General features: G+C 44.5%; 1 protein-coding gene across 1 annotated transcript; it reads left to right on the top strand.

Annotated features, from left to right (window-relative positions):
• Positions 1–160: 160 nt before the first annotated feature.
• TUG1 (taurine up-regulated 1) lies at positions 161–9,848 on the top strand. Its single transcript, XM_056116562.1, has 4 exons — positions 161–221; positions 286–425; positions 623–3,012; positions 4,159–9,848. Exons 1-3 carry the CDS (start codon positions 161–163, stop codon positions 1,154–1,156), a joined length of 735 nt encoding a protein of 244 aa, XP_055972537.1. The 3' UTR covers positions 1,157–3,012; positions 4,159–9,848.
• Positions 9,849–18,577: the final 8,729 nt, after the last annotated feature.

Genomic DNA, 18,577 nt, shown 5'->3' with positions numbered 1-18,577 from the left:
CGGCCTCCTTCTCTCAGAGGAGCTAGTCCCAGTGTTTCAAAAGTCAGACCGAGGGCAGTGGCGAGAGCACCACCCCACCGGGCGTTGCCCGGCGCTCGCAACTGCCTTTGTCCCTCCCCGCGGAATTGGAACCCAACAACCGCAGCGCGCTCTTGGAACCATGTGCTGCCGCCGCTCTGCCGCCGCCGCCGCCGCCGCCGCCGCCGCCGCGAAACCGACCGGTCGCCGCGCGCCGCTCAGGATGAGGGAGTGACAGGATTCTACGCCACGCGATTCGGCGGTCAGGGCTTCGCCGCCGCCGCTACCGCAGCCGCCAAAACCACCGCTTTGTCTCCGCCAGCGCACACAGCCTGGAACGCCTCGCGCACTCCCCGACGCCCCAAACCCCCGAGGCCTCCGTGCTCCGGCGAGCCAATCAGAGCGCAGCAACTCCTCCCGCCCCCGCCCCGCTGCCACGCCTCCCGATTGGCGGGGAACTCGCGCGCCCGCGTGACCGGATCTTGCTCGTCGGCCCGCCCCCGTCACGTGAGGGCGCGCGCCTCTCTTCCGGCTTTCCCGACCCTCTCCGCCATTTAAAGAAACAGTACCGGGGGCGGGCCGAGCGACGCAGCCGGGACGGTAGCTGAGGTGCGGACCGGAGGAGCCATCTTGTCTCATCGCCGGGGAGTCAGGCCCCTCACTCGAAGAAGCCCTGGCGCGCCCTCCCCCCCTCCCCGGTCTGGTAGGGCGAAGGAGCGGGCGCGCGGTCGATCGAGCGATCGGTTGGCGGCTCTTTCTCCTGCTCTGGCATCCAGCTCTAGGGGCGCAGGCCCGGCCGCCGCGGCGCGCGCCCGGTGGCCGTTGGCGCTCGCGCCGAGTCTTTCTTCTCGTACGCAGAACTCGGGCGGCGGCCTATGCGTTTGCTATTCGACGAGGAGTCGTCCGGGTGGTCGGCGGCGGCGGGCAGCTGCTCCGCCCCGCTCCCGGGGAGGCGGCGGCGGCGGCGGCGGCGGCGGGATTTGGCGCGGCTGGGGAGGCGGGGGCCGCCGCGGCCGGCCTGGAGGCCTGGCAGCGCCACCCTTCGGGGCCTGCTAGGACCCAGCTGGGTCAAGAAGGGGCCGGAGGATGGTTGGTGGTGGGCTTTCTTCTTTGCCTTTTCCTCCTCATGCCGCCTTAGTGGGGGCCGGCGGCTCTGGCGGCAGCTCCGGGGCGGGGAGACGAGCTTCGGAGTCGGAAGAGCTGGGTTTGCTTCCGGGCCTAGCCACCAGCTGGCCGAGTGACCTTAGGCAAGTCACTCTTTAATTGGCGCCTCAGTTTCCTCCTCTGCCTCTCGATATTTGTGGGATTGAACGCGCTTTGAAATCTCCGGAGCGCCGGCGTGCGTAGGGGATGATCTCGTCCGTTTGTGTGTGTGTGTGTGTTTCCTTTTGTAAGAAAACTTAGCGCAGGCCCAGTCCTTCGACTGCAGAACCTCGGATCCCCTGGAATCAGATGCGGCGGTTAGCGGGGAGGTGCATCTGAGCGGGGAGGGGAAATGAGGCTTCTTGGCCAGCAAGTTTTCAAGGGGGCCGTGGCCCCAAAGCGTTGAGACCCACAATTCCTTTATGCCACAGGGAGGAAACTGAGGCCTAAGATGTCATTGGGACCCTTTCCAACCAATTTGAAGCCCCTGTTCGAATCCCTGAGATATGTGAGCTGTTCTATGCATAATGGCTGTTGGGGTAACAACACTCCACTACTTGGCTTCTGTTCTGAGTCCTTGGCTTTCACCACGGGGTGCCTGAGGGGTGGCTGGTGCATATGGTACAGTGGCACCCAATATAGAGCAGCTAAAACGAGAGTGGATATTTTTCTCTGTCAAGAAGCCGATTTGATCGTTGACCCAGCAACTTTGTTTTTCGCTGCTTTTACTGGTGCCTAATGATTTTCCTTGTTCGCTGACCATTTTTCACTGTTGCCATCCGTTACTCGCTCTCCTGCTTTGTAAACCTAGTCTGTATGGTTGATCGTGAACAGACTTAACTGTAAATGGTGCTGCCAAGTCCAGATCACTAATGGTGCAGGTGGAAAATCTGCACGCCGGCTTACTTGAACAGATGGAACCAGTCGTGGTATTCCTGAAGATGCTGGGAGAGGGGATTGTCTTTATTAACTGAAGGTTGACATTCTTGGAAGTTGTATTAGAACTACTGAGCCTCAGAATCAGTAGATTTGAAGTGTTAAAAAAAAATGTCCTGCCCTGCCTTGTTCCAATTGCTTGCGAGTGTGTTACTAAAATGGCCAAAATGCCAGTTTTTTGCTTCTTTGTTAATTGTCAGCTGCTTATATCAAATTCCAGGGCCACTATCCAGTAAACACTATAGAAATGTTTGAACTGTTGGATTTCAAACATTTTTGTCTTGTGGAGTGGTGCTTATCAGTGGTACAGCTCTAAGCAAGTGAATACAAACACATTTAAGTGTATTCTGTCTGGTTGTTAACCAGTTCTGCTGTTTCATACAAATGTCTGAAAAAATCAGTTGAACTTTACCTTCAAGGGCAGAGACAATTGATCTCGCTTCCAGAGAAATGACTTTGAGAAAACTTTGTTGGTCTTTTAGCGCATTGTAATTAAATCTGGTCGTACCTCAAAAGAACTTGATGACTGTTGATAAGATGTTTTTGTTGGGAGAAAGGAGGGGGAAAAAACCAACTGGAAGCCAAAGCTTGAAATTCTGTGACAAAACATGAGATGTCCAGAATAGGTTGTTGAAAGGGTTTTGCTGCCGCCATGTTCTGCACTAGCTGGAGCAGCGAATTTTCATGGTGACCACGGCATTGACTCCAGAGTATCAAGAACTGAACCTGGAAGAGCTTATCAGGATGTGGCAGCAGTTGTGGAGCCCTGGATATTTTCAGTTTTGATCTTCCTTGAGAAAAGAGGCGACACCTGAGCAAACACTGCCACTCACACTGTTACTGGGAATTGGAAGATGCGAATGTCTGCCAGACCCTCAGTACAAACTGGCAACGCTCCATCCAAAGTGAACTACGGTACTTGCCATTTTCCAAAATGCCTTAATTTTTATCATTTCTACACTTTTCTCTGTTCATGCTCTCTTCCTTAACCCAGAGTGCCTTTTCTGGTTCTTTATCTGTCAAAACTCTGCCATCTTCTCAATAACCAATTTCGATTCTCCAATTTCCATGAGTCTTTTAACCATAAATAACTTTCTTTCGACTTGTGATCTGTTACCTTTCCCCCCTTTCTTTACCTTGTAAAATAGTTTGAGTACATTGCATTTGCTCTCAGCAAAGGCCTTTCTGTTCATCTTTGCCAACATTTGCCAGTGCATTTGGTTAAATGTTTATTAGGAAGAATTTAGAGAGCAGGCTATCAGAATAAATACTCAGTGTTTGCCTAATCTGAGTGATAACCTCATTATTAATGAGAAGCAAAGACACGACATATAGGCCTTATTTCCTATTTCTTGGGTCTTGTGGTGCGTTTTTGTTTGGTTGCTTGTTTTGGACCACACCTGATGGTGTTTGGGAACTGCTTCTAACAGTGCTCAGGGTTGCTTTCAGCAATGCTAGGGTACCATGAAGTGTCGGGCATGGAACCTGGGCCTCATACCTGCAAAGTTTGTTCTCCGTTTCTTTGAGATTTCTCCCTGGCACCTTGTTTTTTAATTCTAAATTTGAAGAGTTGGGGAGGCCTCAAATATTAAGAAAAACTGATGGGGAGTTACAGAGGGTTGCTAGAATCATAACATTATTTTGCAGATACCTTTCTACCACCTAAGATAAAATCTTACTGAAAGATGATTTTTCAAAGAAAGTGTTCAAGAGAGTTTGAGAAAGGACAGTATTTTGTTTTGGTTTTGGTATATAAATTTATATCTCCATTCTTTTCATTCTACTTGTGGGTCCATTTCCTTCTTCCCAGCCCAGCAGAGCAAATTGCTCCAAGAATTTGAGGCTTAGGACAGTTCCTCTTTGCTAAGACAACTTGCTCTCAAGAGTGAGAAAGCTTCCTTTGCCAGAACACTTTGTTCTTATGACCAGTGTGATACCTCCAGTCCCATTTATCATCTGGCAGCTGATGCATTAATAGAAAAGCCACTCTGGTATTAAGAGTCCTGTGTTTGTAGTTCCATGCATTTGTTACCTTATCTGTTTTGTCCTTGTCCTTTTCAGTCCTGTGCCTCCTGATTGCTGTGTTCACCTGGATCATCTGACTACCTTCCCTGTGCTGTTCCATCAGCCTACAGTTCTGGTACCTGGACTTTTGCCCGTGGTGACTACTTCCACCTTACTACTGAAGAAGACATCTTTCCAGTGGACCACTGTGAACCAAGAGGCATTCAGCCATCGTGATGTGGCCTTCATCTCCACTCCTGTCCTACCCAGATTGAGCACAGCCCTTTATAGTGAAGTGAAACTCAAGCCAAATAGTTGAAGCTGTTTTATCACAACCAGGCCCAGTTTGTTCCCTGATAGTGCATTTCATTGTTTGAGTTAAAGTTTCAGAGACACACCAGTTTGGACCAGGGGATTTATAGTGATCAACACTGTCTGAAGAATGGCAACATCTTTTTGAGAACAACATTGGACAACACCCCACAGTTTCAAATTATCGAAGTTCATGAAGTGTCTAGGATCCCAGCAAGGTCACTCAACCTTACTCTCTTTTCTACTTCAAATATGTAGTATCCCACTGAATGAGAAAGCAAATGTTCAGACCCATCAGGATTGAGACTAATGACACGGTGAACTCCTCGTAGCATCTTCTTTGGGATTACTCAGGAACCAGAACTTTTCACACAAATATAAGAAATTCTACCAAGGAATCCCTTAATCAAACAGCATCTCACAAAGCTCCAATCAGATTCCTGAAAAGGCTTCTTGATAAATCCAGGTAGAACCTATATGGTAATCCCTTATGTTTATATAGCACTTTACAGTTTTCAAGCACTTTTACATGCATTAATCTCTATTGTCAAGTTAACAAAGTATGATCCTTTTTGCAAATGAAGAAACAAATTTTAAAGGTTATCCAAGGTGATACAGCTATAAAATGATAGAGGCCAGTCCTTGCCTTCTGACTCCCAGTCCAGTATTCTCCTTAGTATTGACTTAGCCTCTACTTTTCCTGCAGTATTAAGTGATTAGAGATTAGGAAACCCAGGAAAATGTCTAGTTTCCTGTTTTTGGTGCCCTCAGCGTATCATGTAATCTGGTGATAACTGAGTAGAATTCCATGGTTTAGGAACAGATTGTCTCCATGCTGATAGATTGTCCCATGCAGTAAGGCAGGAGTTAATCTGACAAGTCTATCCAAAATGAAATAACTGCTTTAAGATTTTTTTCAGCCATTTTTTATGGTCTTCCCAAAGATTGCCTGTTTGATTAGAGTTCCCTGTTTGTGTCGTGTCTTTTTTAAACATCAAGAACTTAATCTAGCCTCAAGTTAATATTTACATAAAATAGAGTAGTACTGTTTACATGTGTGGATATATGATATATGCCAGTCATATCATGTAGCAAGCTTCAGTTCAGTAATTTGATAAAATGCTGTAAAATGTGTCCTCCCACATTATAACAGTATAGTATTACACTATTACATTACGAATCTCAGAGGGCTTACAACAAAGAGCCTCATGTAGCTCTTTAACCCAGTATGTCCTAAGTTTCATCAAGCACAGAATGTTCTTTTGCAGCGCTGTCTTTCATAGGGACATGCTGCTGTAGAGTATTATATTATAGCCAGTGCTTGGTTGCCAACACATTGCCCTGGAGACCCAAGAATAACATCTGAAATCCCTCCGTCCCCCTTTATTTTACCTTGTCATTTAGCTGCTTGGCATATTTCCTGAGAGTCCTATGTCTTGACCATTTATTTCCTGTCAAATCTGTAAAAGACACGGGACTGCATGGGAAGAAGAACAGGGATATTAGAAATATTTATTCTGCCCCTAGATTGCATACTTTGTAGAATTTTCTTTAATTCTGTTTTAAAGCATCACTTCCCAGGTGGGTGAGATTGGAAATGAAGGGCAAAGTAGGGGGACAAAGAAGACAATATTTTCTTTCTTAGAATTTGAGTGGCCCATTGAGGTGTTAGCTATGCTTGAAAGTTCCTCCATCCCTGGACTTACTGGAATATTACTTAGAAAAAATTGAATGCATTTTACAGCTGTATGCTGGCTGCAAGAACCCTAATGCTGTCACCTAATACCAGTAATAACTTTGTTTTCTAAGTCATTTGCATCCAGTGTCAAGTGATTCAAATTTATAGCAGACCTCAAACATTAATTTCATCGTTCTGTAATGTGGTCCACATTAGGGAAGAGTAGTAGAAAAACACCCTAGCTGACCACAGGCTTTGCTCACAGTTTCTGTGACCCGTTTTTTGTATTTCAGCATTTTGTGAACAGCTTATTCTTAGATCATTGCTTTTCCAAAGGCTTTGTGGCCATGAAGCCCATTGAATGAAAGCTATGTGGAAGCCCAAAGTAAAAGTGAAGCTGCTATGGACGAAGCAGAAGTGGGGGGCCTGAAACCTGTCACAGCATCTACTACCACCTTGGTTGAACCCTAAGGAGAAACCACAACGTCTAGAATGCTGCAGAACACACTTTGAAAACCACTGCCCTAGACAACAGTATATTTGATCTGTACCTCTGAACATCAGTTGACACTGAACATTTTTAGGAGTACTTACTAATGCAGGTTCAGAATTAAGGCAAGAATAGGAGTATGTCTTTGACACACTACCCCCACCCTCAGTGGTAGTCATGGACTGAAAGTGGTGTCAGATACATTCAGATTAACAACCTCTATCCACAAATGGACTTGATTCAGGGTATCATCTAGCTAGAGAGCAATTTATACATACTCGACACTGACAACTTCCCTTAATCAACTTCTTTCACAGATACTCTAGTGGTACTTGAAATATGACTGAAATCTTGATTTTCCTTGGTACCTGAATCACCATGTTATGATGCACATTGAGGCCGTACTAGATCAACTTGTACATTGGACCATCGTCAGCCATGGTACTCTGTGCAAAGGAGAACCATTAACTACGAAATCATCAAACTACTGGCAACATTATCTGAAAGGGATACCAGATTATCATTCATCTTATTCTCAAACTATAAATTACTATAACAACCAATGGCAGTTGAACTGCTTCTTGGTTCGTTTGGGTTTTGTTTTTGTTTTTTCCAGTTTAACTACTGTCTCCTGGGTAAATAGAGCTAATCTTTTCTCAGAGCTAAAACAGTTTCTCTAACCCTGGCATATCTTCTGTACTTCAAATGTTTGAAAACTCTAACTACATGTAACACTGGATCCAGAAGAGACAATCTTTGAACATCCTTTCTCGTATGTAATTTAAAATGTGACAATTTTAAGATGGGTCTTTGATGTCTGATACCATCGGCTGTAGGTGTTAGTAGGAATATTTGGAGGTAGACCCTTTGAATAAACTATGATAACTTACTGAGCATACCAAATTGCATTACCAATTTACCTTTTTTTGTAGGAATTGTATACTGACTTGAAAAAAGTCTACAAAGCCTGCAGCTAAGGATTTTATCAGAATTTAAGTTTCCTGCTGCTGCTCCAAATGTCATAAGACCCTTTTAGTGGAATTTCATCCGTCTAAATAATGTTGTTTTATACTGATTTCAGAGCGGCCAACTTCATTCATTGCCATGAGGTACTCAGGCATTCAACCTGTTTCTGCAGAAAGAATTTGACTCATGAATTCTCATATCAGAGTGTGTCAAGTATACTTCAATTTGTGTCGTGAGGAAATGTCATTCCTTCATGGTCAATTAAAGTAAAGGCCAACTGTCCTCAACTACTTTAATGAATGCACTGGTTAAACATTAGGAATGGTTTCTTTTTACCATCTCCTAGCTTCTCAACACGTTTTAGTGACCTGATTCCTCTACAGACTATACAAGGCCTCAGATTACTCTAGCCTGCTCACACTCAAAGAATCTGACTAGACCTGCTTATATTGCAACAATTATTGTAAAGGAAAAAATTATCTACAAACATGATGTTTCTACTGTCTTCAAAAAGTCAGCATGATTCTCTTTCTCCTGAATTTTTACAGAAAGACTTTGACACTGCCAGACATTCCCTTTATTCCTGTCAACCCTCAGACAAAATGAGGGACTTAGGGTGAGGAGGATCATTTGTTCAAGAATCTAATATAGAGTGTACAAGAATGGATGGTTGAAAAAGCAAAAAGCATAATACGCAAACCTAGAATCTTAGCTACTGTCTCCATGCCTCAGAATTTATCTTGAGTTAGCAGCACTGTTCAACCAATCTGAGGTCTGGATTTGATTCCTGGAGATGGGCTGAGTTACGAAACTGAAGATTTCATTACCAAAGAAAGTAGGGCTAACCTTGGTGAACCTGCCTCTCAACCTAAATGTTCCCAGATGTAGCATAGGCACCAACAAGGAAGTTTTGGCTAAATTGAGGATAGATCCTTGCCTTGAACTGAAATTCGTGGACATATGTGTTGGAAAACAACAGCTAAGATTAGAAAATTATACAGATCCTGTGGATTAATCCTGGAGTACTTAGGAAAAACTAGAATTTCAACATTAATTTGCCCCCCCCCATCATATTCTGACCTCTGACCTTTTATTAAGCTCTGCTCAAGGTCCCTTTCTTGCCTCTCTACCTGACTCAGACCAGACCTCCCTTTTGGGACATGTTGCTGCAATCAAATTGGCTGCCCGAGACTACAACTAATTTCAACCAATCTTATATATAGTTCCACCAACAAGTTTTATACAGAAGCAACCTGCACCTCACCCCACTACTCAAATTAGGAAAGGACTGTGCTATAAACTCCTTGACCAGCAACTTTTTTTTTAATGCAGAGGATATTTGCACTCTGCCTACATTTGATAATTTTCAGCACCTCAGATCTAAGGGAAACCAAAAGTACCATTCCTCTCTACTGCAATAATACAGAAATGAATCTGATGTACCAGAACTTGCGGAAAGGTACCGATTTGACTTGGCATAAGACTAAAAGGAACACAAGAAGTTTTTCACTGAATTTAAATTTTACCACTGACTTAACCTCACAGGACTCTGCCAATGGGAAGTTCATTGTCCTGCTTCACATCTGCAAGACACTTGGGCTTTTTCAGACTTATGACCACTGAAGTTATGTTGACACTTTTGTAACACCCAGAACTGTTGGGTGTGCTTATTCCAGTCAAGTGGATTTAGGCTTTCTTGAAGATAGGAACAACATTCCTGGTAATGGGTTTTCCAAATAATTTAATCCTCAACAAATAACAGTGCAGCTGTCACCCTTAAACTTTCTGAGCAAAGATCACTTTTTTTCAGTATCTTGTCTTCTCTTTGACATCAGTCATTTTGATGTCCATTCCATCTCTTTGTTGCAGCTCCCTGATGTTTCTTGGAACCACCTCCCTGTTTTTTGGTCCATGTTGTTCAGACAGTCATACCCAGCCTTGGTCTTTATGGGTGAACATGTAATTCAGACTTGATTGATCAGCTAGTGATTGGTTCAGGGATTCAAGTTGGTCCAGTGATAACTCAGCTAAGAGTTTTACTGAACTGCAGAGGAGAAACGCAGAAACTCTTTACTGAGGTTCCTTAGCTTTGTAGACTGAGAAGCTCAAAACAGTGGGCTCACCATGTCGAATCAGCCAGTCCAAGATCAAAGCCAGTGCAGAGGAATGCAGAGCCAAATGATGGAGACATTTGAGTCTTGATGACAATGTGCCCCTGGATCCAACCGTGCCTGAAGCTAATATATCCCCTGGACTTTTCAGTTATGTGAAACAATAAATACCTGTTTTTGCTTAATGTTATTTTGAGTTGGGTTTCTGTTGCTTAAAAATGAGTCCTAAGTAATAACATTTACTGATATCCAGATGTGGCGGATCCATTTATTGAACTAAAAGCTTTTTAGCTCCCTTAAAATGATTCTACAAACAAAAAGAAAACATGGTGAAGTGAGAATTTCCTGTATTATAAAATTACACAGGAAAACCAAATGTTTATCAGTGAAGGATTATTAAGTAACACAACATGCCTTAAAGTGAATAAAGTACAAGACCAGGATGTAGCACAATGTCTTGTGTATGTAAGACACCACCACATCAAAGAGAAGTAGTTACTGTGTATGGATATGTAAAATATATGTTGAGACAAATCTGATGGAACAGTAAACATTTTAAAATTTTTGTTTATAATGTACAAACAATTTCTTTGAACAGTGTAGGTTACATGAGACTTCTGAGACCCATGTATGACTCAATAGGATCTGCATTCAATCATTCCCTGCCACTGTAAGAAAAAAATTTTGAAACTTTCAAGTTCACACATTCCTGTTTTTTTATAGTACACTTTTAAAACATTTAGCCCTTAGTGTTGGAATGTGGTAAGTAGTATGGCCTCATTTGTCAAATAACTTGAAATATCCTCTAGTTGCTGAATTTAGATTAATATATACATCATCTACTACTTGTTTGAAAAACTCAGAGCTCAATAATTAACCCCAGCCCCAGCCTGTTTGTTTAAATCTTTCATTTTATTTGGATTATCAGGACTTCATAGTTTCAGTATTCATCAAAGATTACTTTCAGTTGTCATTGTTAATTAAGATGTCTTAGTGGTCACACTCGACATGAGTCACTTTATTTAAATTCTTGATTATTAATCAAATATTACTGACCTTTTCACCATTAAGTTCATTACTTTTATGTACTATGGATTTTCCCCTCCATCTCAAAACTCTTCCCTTGAGTGCTATAACCCTGCCCTCCTGGCTTCTGCTCCTAGTCATTTCTATTTTAGTAATGAATTCTAGAGCTTGAATTTGGAATGTCCCTCCCAATCCTGTGATGTAGTGGAACTATATTAACCGTGTTTTAGTTTTGTGGTCCCACGCTAAAGTTTGTGCCACGTGATCAAGTTTGTCCAATTAAAAAACCCCACCTGCCAGACCTTTGAGTCTTGAGAGCTAACGAAAAAATAGAGTTGAGTCATTCTACTGGCTGTGTCCAGGGGTATGTGGGGAGGGGGGAGTGGGAAGGGAGAAAGGAAGGGCATGGGGACAGTGTTTCAAGAAGTTATATTCCTTGTTCTGTTGCCATGGACTATCACATATCCTTAAAATTGATCCTCATCAGCCAGCATAGGTTTCTATTTCTTGCAATAAAATGACTGAAAATTTTAAGTGTAAGCTAAGGCTGGCGATGTGACTCACTGAAAGAGAACATGCCTTGCTGGTAAGCTTCAGAACCTTGGGAATATCAAGGGTCTGGGATTAATTGCACTGAGGCTGAATTAAAGGCAGCAATAATTTGTCCACAGTGTCCAGGGTTCGAGGGTGGGATTAGGATATAGCAAAACATCTCATAAAGATCCTCCTTGTTACTTGAAATTGTGCTGGTTCAGAGCAAAATGTGGACAACTAGGGGCTACCAGAAGGGTTACAGAGATTTATGTGCTTGCCTTGCACATGGTCAGCTCTGGGTCGGTCCCTAAACACTATTAGGTATGGCCAAAACCCCACTTCCCAAAACTGGATAACCAGATGGTTATCAATAATGGAACGGGTTTTTTTGGTGGTGGTGTGGGGCCCACACCCAGCCTTACTCAGGGCTTGCTTAACACTTGGCTCTGTATCTGCACTCAGGCCTAATAGGACAATTTGAAATAAATAAGAAAAGACGAGGATCGAGGCAGTTTGGCTATTTTAATCAACACTGAATATTAGTAGACCACAAACCCAAACTTGGGCAAAGATTAATCCATGACTAAATTATGTCCAGGATGGATGAAATTCTTTCATTTAATTCCAGACGACTGGAGTGATAGCACAGCGGGTAGGGCATTTGCCTTGCACGTGGCTGACCCGGGCTCGATTCCTCCGCCCCCCCCTTAGAGAGCCCGGCAAGCTACCGAGAGTATCCCGCCCGCACAGCAAAGCCTGGCAAGCTATCTGTGATGTATTTGATATGCCAAAAACAGTAACAACAAGTCTCACAATGGAGACATTACTGGTGCCCGCTCGAACAAATCGATGAACAACAGGAGAACAGTGCTAATTCCAAACTAGAACATGGAGTTTGAGGGGCCAGAATGATATCCCTGGCACCCCATATGGGCCCCTGAGCCAGAGACAGAAATAAATCTTGAGTACTGCTAAGTGTACTCCCGTCCCCCTTTCCCCCCCCCCAAAAAAATGGAGATTGAGTCTACAGATTGCAAAATTAGAATCTTCAGTGAACTTCGCTCCAGTACAAGTTAAAACATTAATAGGAAAAAGACTGACACAACATCTGGGAGGAAACTGAAGACTTGAAAAACCCCAAATTCAGAATGCATCGAGAATAAAAATTTTGATCTTCCTACGTGTCAGAAATGCTTGGCTAGGAACTGGAGAGATAGTACAGTGGTTAAGGCCCTGGCCTTACCCGCCACTAACCCCGGTTCATTCCCCAGCACTACGTCTGACTCCCCAAGCAATGCCAGGAGTGAGCTCTGAGCACTGCCAGTTCTCCAGTCCCATCCCACCCTCACTGCCAAAATATAAAATAAAATTCTGGCCCCTTGAAATTGCATGCAGCTGGCCCAGTTTCTATCCTCACACTGCATAGTTCTTTGAGCACTGCCAGGTGTCACCCACCAAAAACTAATACAAAAGTGAAAACCATCCCCACTTTTTCTTTGTTTTTGGGCCATCCCTGTCATTGCTCACATGCTACTTCTGGCTCTGTTCAGGGTCATACAGTACCAAGGACCTAACCTGGGCCTTTTGCATGCAGAAGCTATCTGTCCCTCATCTCCACTTTTGTCACACTTGTACAAGGCAACAGTAGCTATTACTATCCTGGTATCCTTATATAGACTCCGTTTTCCCAATCAGTTGCCATAGTGTTTGATAAACCTAATTGTGTTACTCCCCCTGTCTAAAACCTTTTATTCTCCCATTAGTTCAGAATAAAATCTAAACTTGTGTTCTGAAATGTCCATCGTTATAGCCAGGTGTAGCCCAAAAATAAAAAGGGGGGGAGGGGCTAGGAAGATCATGTAAGTGATAGAACACATGCCTAGCACGTACAAGGCTCCGAGTTCAATCCCTGACACTACATGCCTCTCTGAGCTCAGCTAGGAGTATATTGCCCTATTTTCAAAAAATAGGTAGAAGATTCCATTGAAAGAAAATGGATGGGGAATAAGGCAGTACTTTAGTGGGTAGGATGTTTGCTTTACACACAGCAGACCTAGGTTGGACCCCTGGCATCCCATATGGTCCCTTCAACCTGTCAGGAGTGATCCCTGAGTGTAGAGCTAGGAGTAAACCCTGAGCACTGCCAGGTATGGTCCAAATGCCAAAAAAAGAAAATTGGATCTGGAGAGATGATACAGCAGGTAAGGCATTTGCCTTGAATCCAACCTATCTGGGTCAATCCACAGCACAGCATATGGTCCTCTTGAGTACCACCAGGAATGATCCCTGAGCACAGTTGGGCATGGCCCAAAACTATTCCTTTGAGTCAGAGAGACAGCAAACTGTATAAGTATAGGTCGGTCTCCAGCACCACATATGGTTCCCTGAGTCCCACCAAGAGTGATCTCTGAACACAGAGTCATGATTAAACCCTGAAAACAGTCAAGTATGGCCCAGTTTAAAGGAAAAAATATATATATGGGATGGAAAGATGGCTCAGAGGTCAAGAAAGTATATGCCTGGCATGCAGGAAATCCAGAATCCATCATCAGAATCACATGTGCCCCTGAGCATGAGCCAGGAGTAGCCCCCAAGCACACCAGATGTGACAAATCCCCCCACCTCCAAATCTGTACTCTTGGTACCGGAGTTACAGTTCAAGGATTAAAATAATTGCCTTCTTATGGCCCACCTTGATTTGATTCCTGACGCCACTCAGCACCGCCAGTAGTAAGCCCTGAGTACTGCAGGTTATGAATATATATATATATATATATATATATACCTCACGCATAAAAGAACTGACAGAGGAACCCAGGTGTGTGGGACCCGGGGCTGAGATCTCCAAGCCTGCACGGTTTGGGACTGGACCTGCCAGTAACTAGACAGTTACACCCACCAACTGCCGTGTAACTCCAACAACGGCCAGGATCCAGAGATTATTACACTCAGCTCCCGGGAGAGAACACGGCAGAGTCTCCTACCCTGTGCCTGACTGTCTCCACCAGGGCCCAACAGCTGAAGACCTCCGGGGCCCAGCCAAGGCCATGCTGGGACCACTCTCCACACACTTGGATGAACCTCACGCGTAAAAGAACTGGCAGAGGAACCCAGGTGTGTGGGACCCGCGGCTTAGATCTCCAAGCCTGCACGGTTTGGGACTGGACCTGCCAGTAACTAGACAGTTACACCCACCAACTGCCGTGTAACTCCAACAATGGCCAGGATCCAGAGATTATCACACTCAGCTCCCGGGAGAGAACAAGGCAGAGTCTCCTACCCTGTGCCTGACTGTCTCCACCAGGGCCCAACAGCTGAAGACCTCCGGGGCCCAGCCAAGGCCATGCTGGGACCACTCTCCACACACTTGGATGAGCCTCACGCATAAAAGAACTGGCAGAGGAACCCAGGTGTGTGGGACCCGGGGCTGAGATCTCCAAGCCTGCATGGTTTGGGACTGGACCTGCCAGTAACTAGACAGTTACACCCACCAACTGCCGTGTAACTCCAACAATGGCCAGGATCCAGAGATTATCACACTCAGCTCCCGGAAGCGTGCGGCCGCATTTGCGGCCGCTCGACATCATCTCATTCCTACTTTGGACAAACTGACAGGATACCAAATGTAACCTGCCCACACGGCAGAGTCTGGCAAACTCCCCGTGGTATATCCAGTATGCCAAATACCAGTAACAATGATGGGTTTCATTCTCCTAACCCTGAAAAAGCCTTGAATATGGCACTTTAAAAAAAAAATCTCAGGGCTAGGACGAAGAAGACGTTACTGGCACCTGCTCGAGGCAATCAAAGAACAACAGGGTGGTCGTGATTGTGATATATATATATATATATATATGTGTGTGTGTGTGTGTGTGAATATTTATATTCTTTACATAAAGAATAATGGTGTGTATGTGTGTATATATATGTATATATGCATTATTCTTGTATATATACACACCTTCAGGGTCAGGTGAATGAGACCAGTTGTAGTTACTGGTTACGCGTGGCCGCCCACCTACCAGATGGTCAGACAAGATCATGAACGATCGGTTTGAGGCCCTTCATGTTCCCGGAGCAAACAGATGCCATTGGGCTACACTAGCACGCGACAGGGACAAATGGAGACGTTACTGGCGCCCGCTTGAGCAAATTGAAGACTAACGGGAAGTTAAGTGATTAAGTTAAGTGATATACACACCATTATTTTTGTGTCTGGAGAGCTAGCTCATGCCTGCACGGAGTACTTTAGGTTATTTTATACACACACACACACACACAGACACACACACACACACCACTATTCTTGTGTCTAGAGAGCTAGGTCATGCCTGCATGGAGAACATATGACTTGTATGTTTGGAGGCCCTGAGTTCTATACTCAATGCCACATGGGCCCATCAGCACTACCATGTGTGACCGTGGTGAATCCTATTTGAAAAAGTCTGGACCCTGAATCATTACTTTTGGATTTCGATAGCCATATGAAAGAGAATCAGTTGTACTTGTGGGTGATATGAAAACATAAACACAAGGTACCTATCCCAGCAAGATTTAGGGTAATTTCAAAGAGCAAGAATTAGAGTAAAAGAAAACTTTTATACATTTAACAATGGAAATGTAATTTGTGCCAATCTTTTTAAAGATGTAAAAATTTAAGTATATGGGGCCATAGAGTACAGCAGGTAAGGCTTGCCACCTTGCATGTGGCTAACCCGAGTTCAATCCCCAGTATTCCATATGGTCTCCTGAGCACCCTGAGGAGTGATCCCTGAGTGCAGAACCAGGAGCAACCCCTGAATTTCTCTGGCTGTGGCCCACAAAACAAAAGCGAATTAAAAAAATAGAAACAAAATAACCTATTTATTGGGTCGGGATTTAACTCAGAAATAGAACCTTGGGGCTGGAGTAATAGCACAGCGGATAGGGCGTTTCCCTTGCACGCGGCCAACCCGGGTTCAAGCATCCCATATGCCCCCCCCCCCCGCCCCCAAGCACAACCAGGAGTAATTCCTGAGTACAGAGCTGGGAGTAACCCCTGTGCATCTGTGGGTATGACGTGTGTCCCCTCCCAAAAAAAGAAAGAAATAGAGCCTTATACATGTGAAGCCCTGAATTTTATTCCTAGTACAGAAAAAAAAAAGGGGGGGAGGTGGGGGCTGGAGCGATAGTAAAACAGGTAAAGCAATTAATTGCCTTGAATGTACCTGGCCCGAATTCAATCCTGGGCAATCCCATATGGTCCCCCAAGCCCACCAGAAGTAATTCCTAAGTGCAGAGCCAGGAATAACCTTAAGTATTACAGGGCGTGGTCCCCCCCAAAAATATATATATATAAAGCAGTTTATTGTAGCTACATTTGGTGGGGTTGTTTTGGTTTGGGGGCCATTCCTGGTATTCTGATTGTGCCCTGGGGCCAGGCAGTGTTTGGGATTGAATTGAATTTGAGCCTCCTGTAGGCAGAGGCTCTCCAACTCCTATAGCTACATTTTTTTTTTCTTTTGGGTCACACCCAGCGATACACAGGGATTACTCCTGGCTCATGCAGTCAGGAATTACTCCTGGCGGTGCTCAGGGTACCACATGGGATGCTGGGAATTGAACCGGGGTTGGCCGCGTGCAAGACAAACACTCTACCCACTGTGCTATCACTCCAGCCCCCACATTTTAAAAATTATAATAGGATATATATATATATTGTGTTGGAGCGATAGCACAGCAGGTAGGGCATTTGCCTTGCATGCAGCCGACACAGCTGACCCGAGTTCGATTCTTCTGCCCTCTCGGAGAGCCCGGCAAGCTACCGAGAGTATCTCGCCTGCACAGCAAAGCCTGGCAAGCTACCCTTAACGTATTTGATATGCCAAACACAGTAACAAGTCTCACGATGTTACTGGGCCCGCTCGAGCAAATCGATGAACAACAGGAGGACAGTGACAGTAGGAGTACTGCTATTTTAAATAAATAGGCTGATTTATTTGGGTATGAACTCCACTAGACTTTATATTTTTTAAGTGGGGTGATCATTAAAAAGAGAGCAAAACAAAGTAACAGTGACATCTGCCACATTTAAGATTGCCTTTAGAAGGTTATTTGGTTCCAAGTTCCTGGCCCTCAATCTTTGCATATGCAAAGAAGGGCTACTCTTTTTGTTTGTTTGTTTTTGTTTATGTTTTATTTTTCGGGCCATACCCGGCAGTATTCAGAGTTGACTGCTGGCTCTGCTGTCTCTGCACTCAAGAAGGCTGGCAGGTTGGGGGATCATAATGAATGTCTGGGGGGCCATAAGGGATGTGTCACTTATATCACACATTGAACCCAGGTCGGCTGCGTGCAAACCAAGCACTCTGCCTGCTATACTATCACTCCAACCCCAGGAGGGCTATTCTTTAGGGTACCATATTTGGACAGACTGGTTGTCTCCTTGTATATGTTCTTCCTAAAATAAAATGCCACACTTCCTGCCTCTCTTAGAGATAAATTTTAACCTGTAGATCATGAGCAACTTCTGGGTCTTGTTTCCGCCCAGTCCTCTTTCTTCCATTCTACTCATTTAATGACTCGAACTTGAGCCTGTCACGAATAAACCATGAAGGACAAGGAACTTTTGTGTGAATGTGAGAGGAGCAACAAGTCCAGAAGAGCCAAATGATGGAGCCACCAAACCAGGCCTGGCTGTTTTTCTCTGGACTGCGATTACAGGAGAAACTTCTATCTTCAATGTTAATAATTTTCTCTCCCTCACAAGAGTACTATATCTGAGGAACAGTTCATCCCATTGTACTGATTTTAAACAACCTCCCCTTACTACATCACTGTCAGCAGGGTAGTTTTCTACAGTGAAAAATCAGTTGGGTCACGAACCATATACACATTCCCATAATACATTAATAAATCAGCCCTTGCTTTCTTAGCCAATTGCCTTCTTCCTCATGCTTGAAAATACATCAAGCATGCATTCCCTCTGGCTCCCCAACCCTCGTCCACTTTTTGTCCATACCCCAACTACCCACTTACCTACTCTTTCACTGCCCTCAAGGAATTACTCCTCACCATGCTTTGGGGACAGTATGTTCATGCCAGAGAGCAAATCTGGGTTGGCCACAACTAAGGCAAGGGCCTTACTCGCAGTACCACTGGCGAACACTTACTCCCAACTGACCCACCGGAGTACTTCGGCCCCTTCATCAGGATAGTTGACAAGGAATGAATAAGATGTCAGCCAAACCAGGCTTACATAAACAGGCTAGTTCTGGCGAGTTGTAAGGGAAATATTGCTTAAGCAACTGATAAAGGTATTTCCTTTTGGTGTTTTTCAATAATTCTTTGTTACTATTTTTGTATGTGGTTCCAGTGATC

Source organism: Sorex fumeus, unplaced genomic scaffold (assembly GCF_029834395.1).
Source record: "Sorex fumeus unplaced genomic scaffold, SorFum_2.1 ptg000032l, whole genome shotgun sequence".
Lineage (NCBI taxonomy): Eukaryota > Metazoa > Chordata > Mammalia > Eulipotyphla > Soricidae > Sorex > Sorex fumeus.
The sequence above is the reverse complement of the archived record's forward strand: the minus strand, read 5'-3'. Positions and strand labels throughout refer to the sequence as shown.

Bases quoted from the DNA above. Each gene is read 5' to 3' on its own strand.
- TUG1 (XM_056116562.1), top strand. From the start codon at position 161: ATGTGCTGCCGCCGCTCTGCCGCCGCCGCCGCCGCCGCCGCCGCCGCC. The intron at 222-285 runs GTCGCCGCGCGC...TTCGGCGGTCAG, and splicing joins CGCCGCCGCGAAACCGACCG to GGCTTCGCCGCCGCCGCTAC. The intron at 426-622 runs GCAACTCCTCCC...CCGGGACGGTAG, and splicing joins GGCGAGCCAATCAGAGCGCA to CTGAGGTGCGGACCGGAGGA.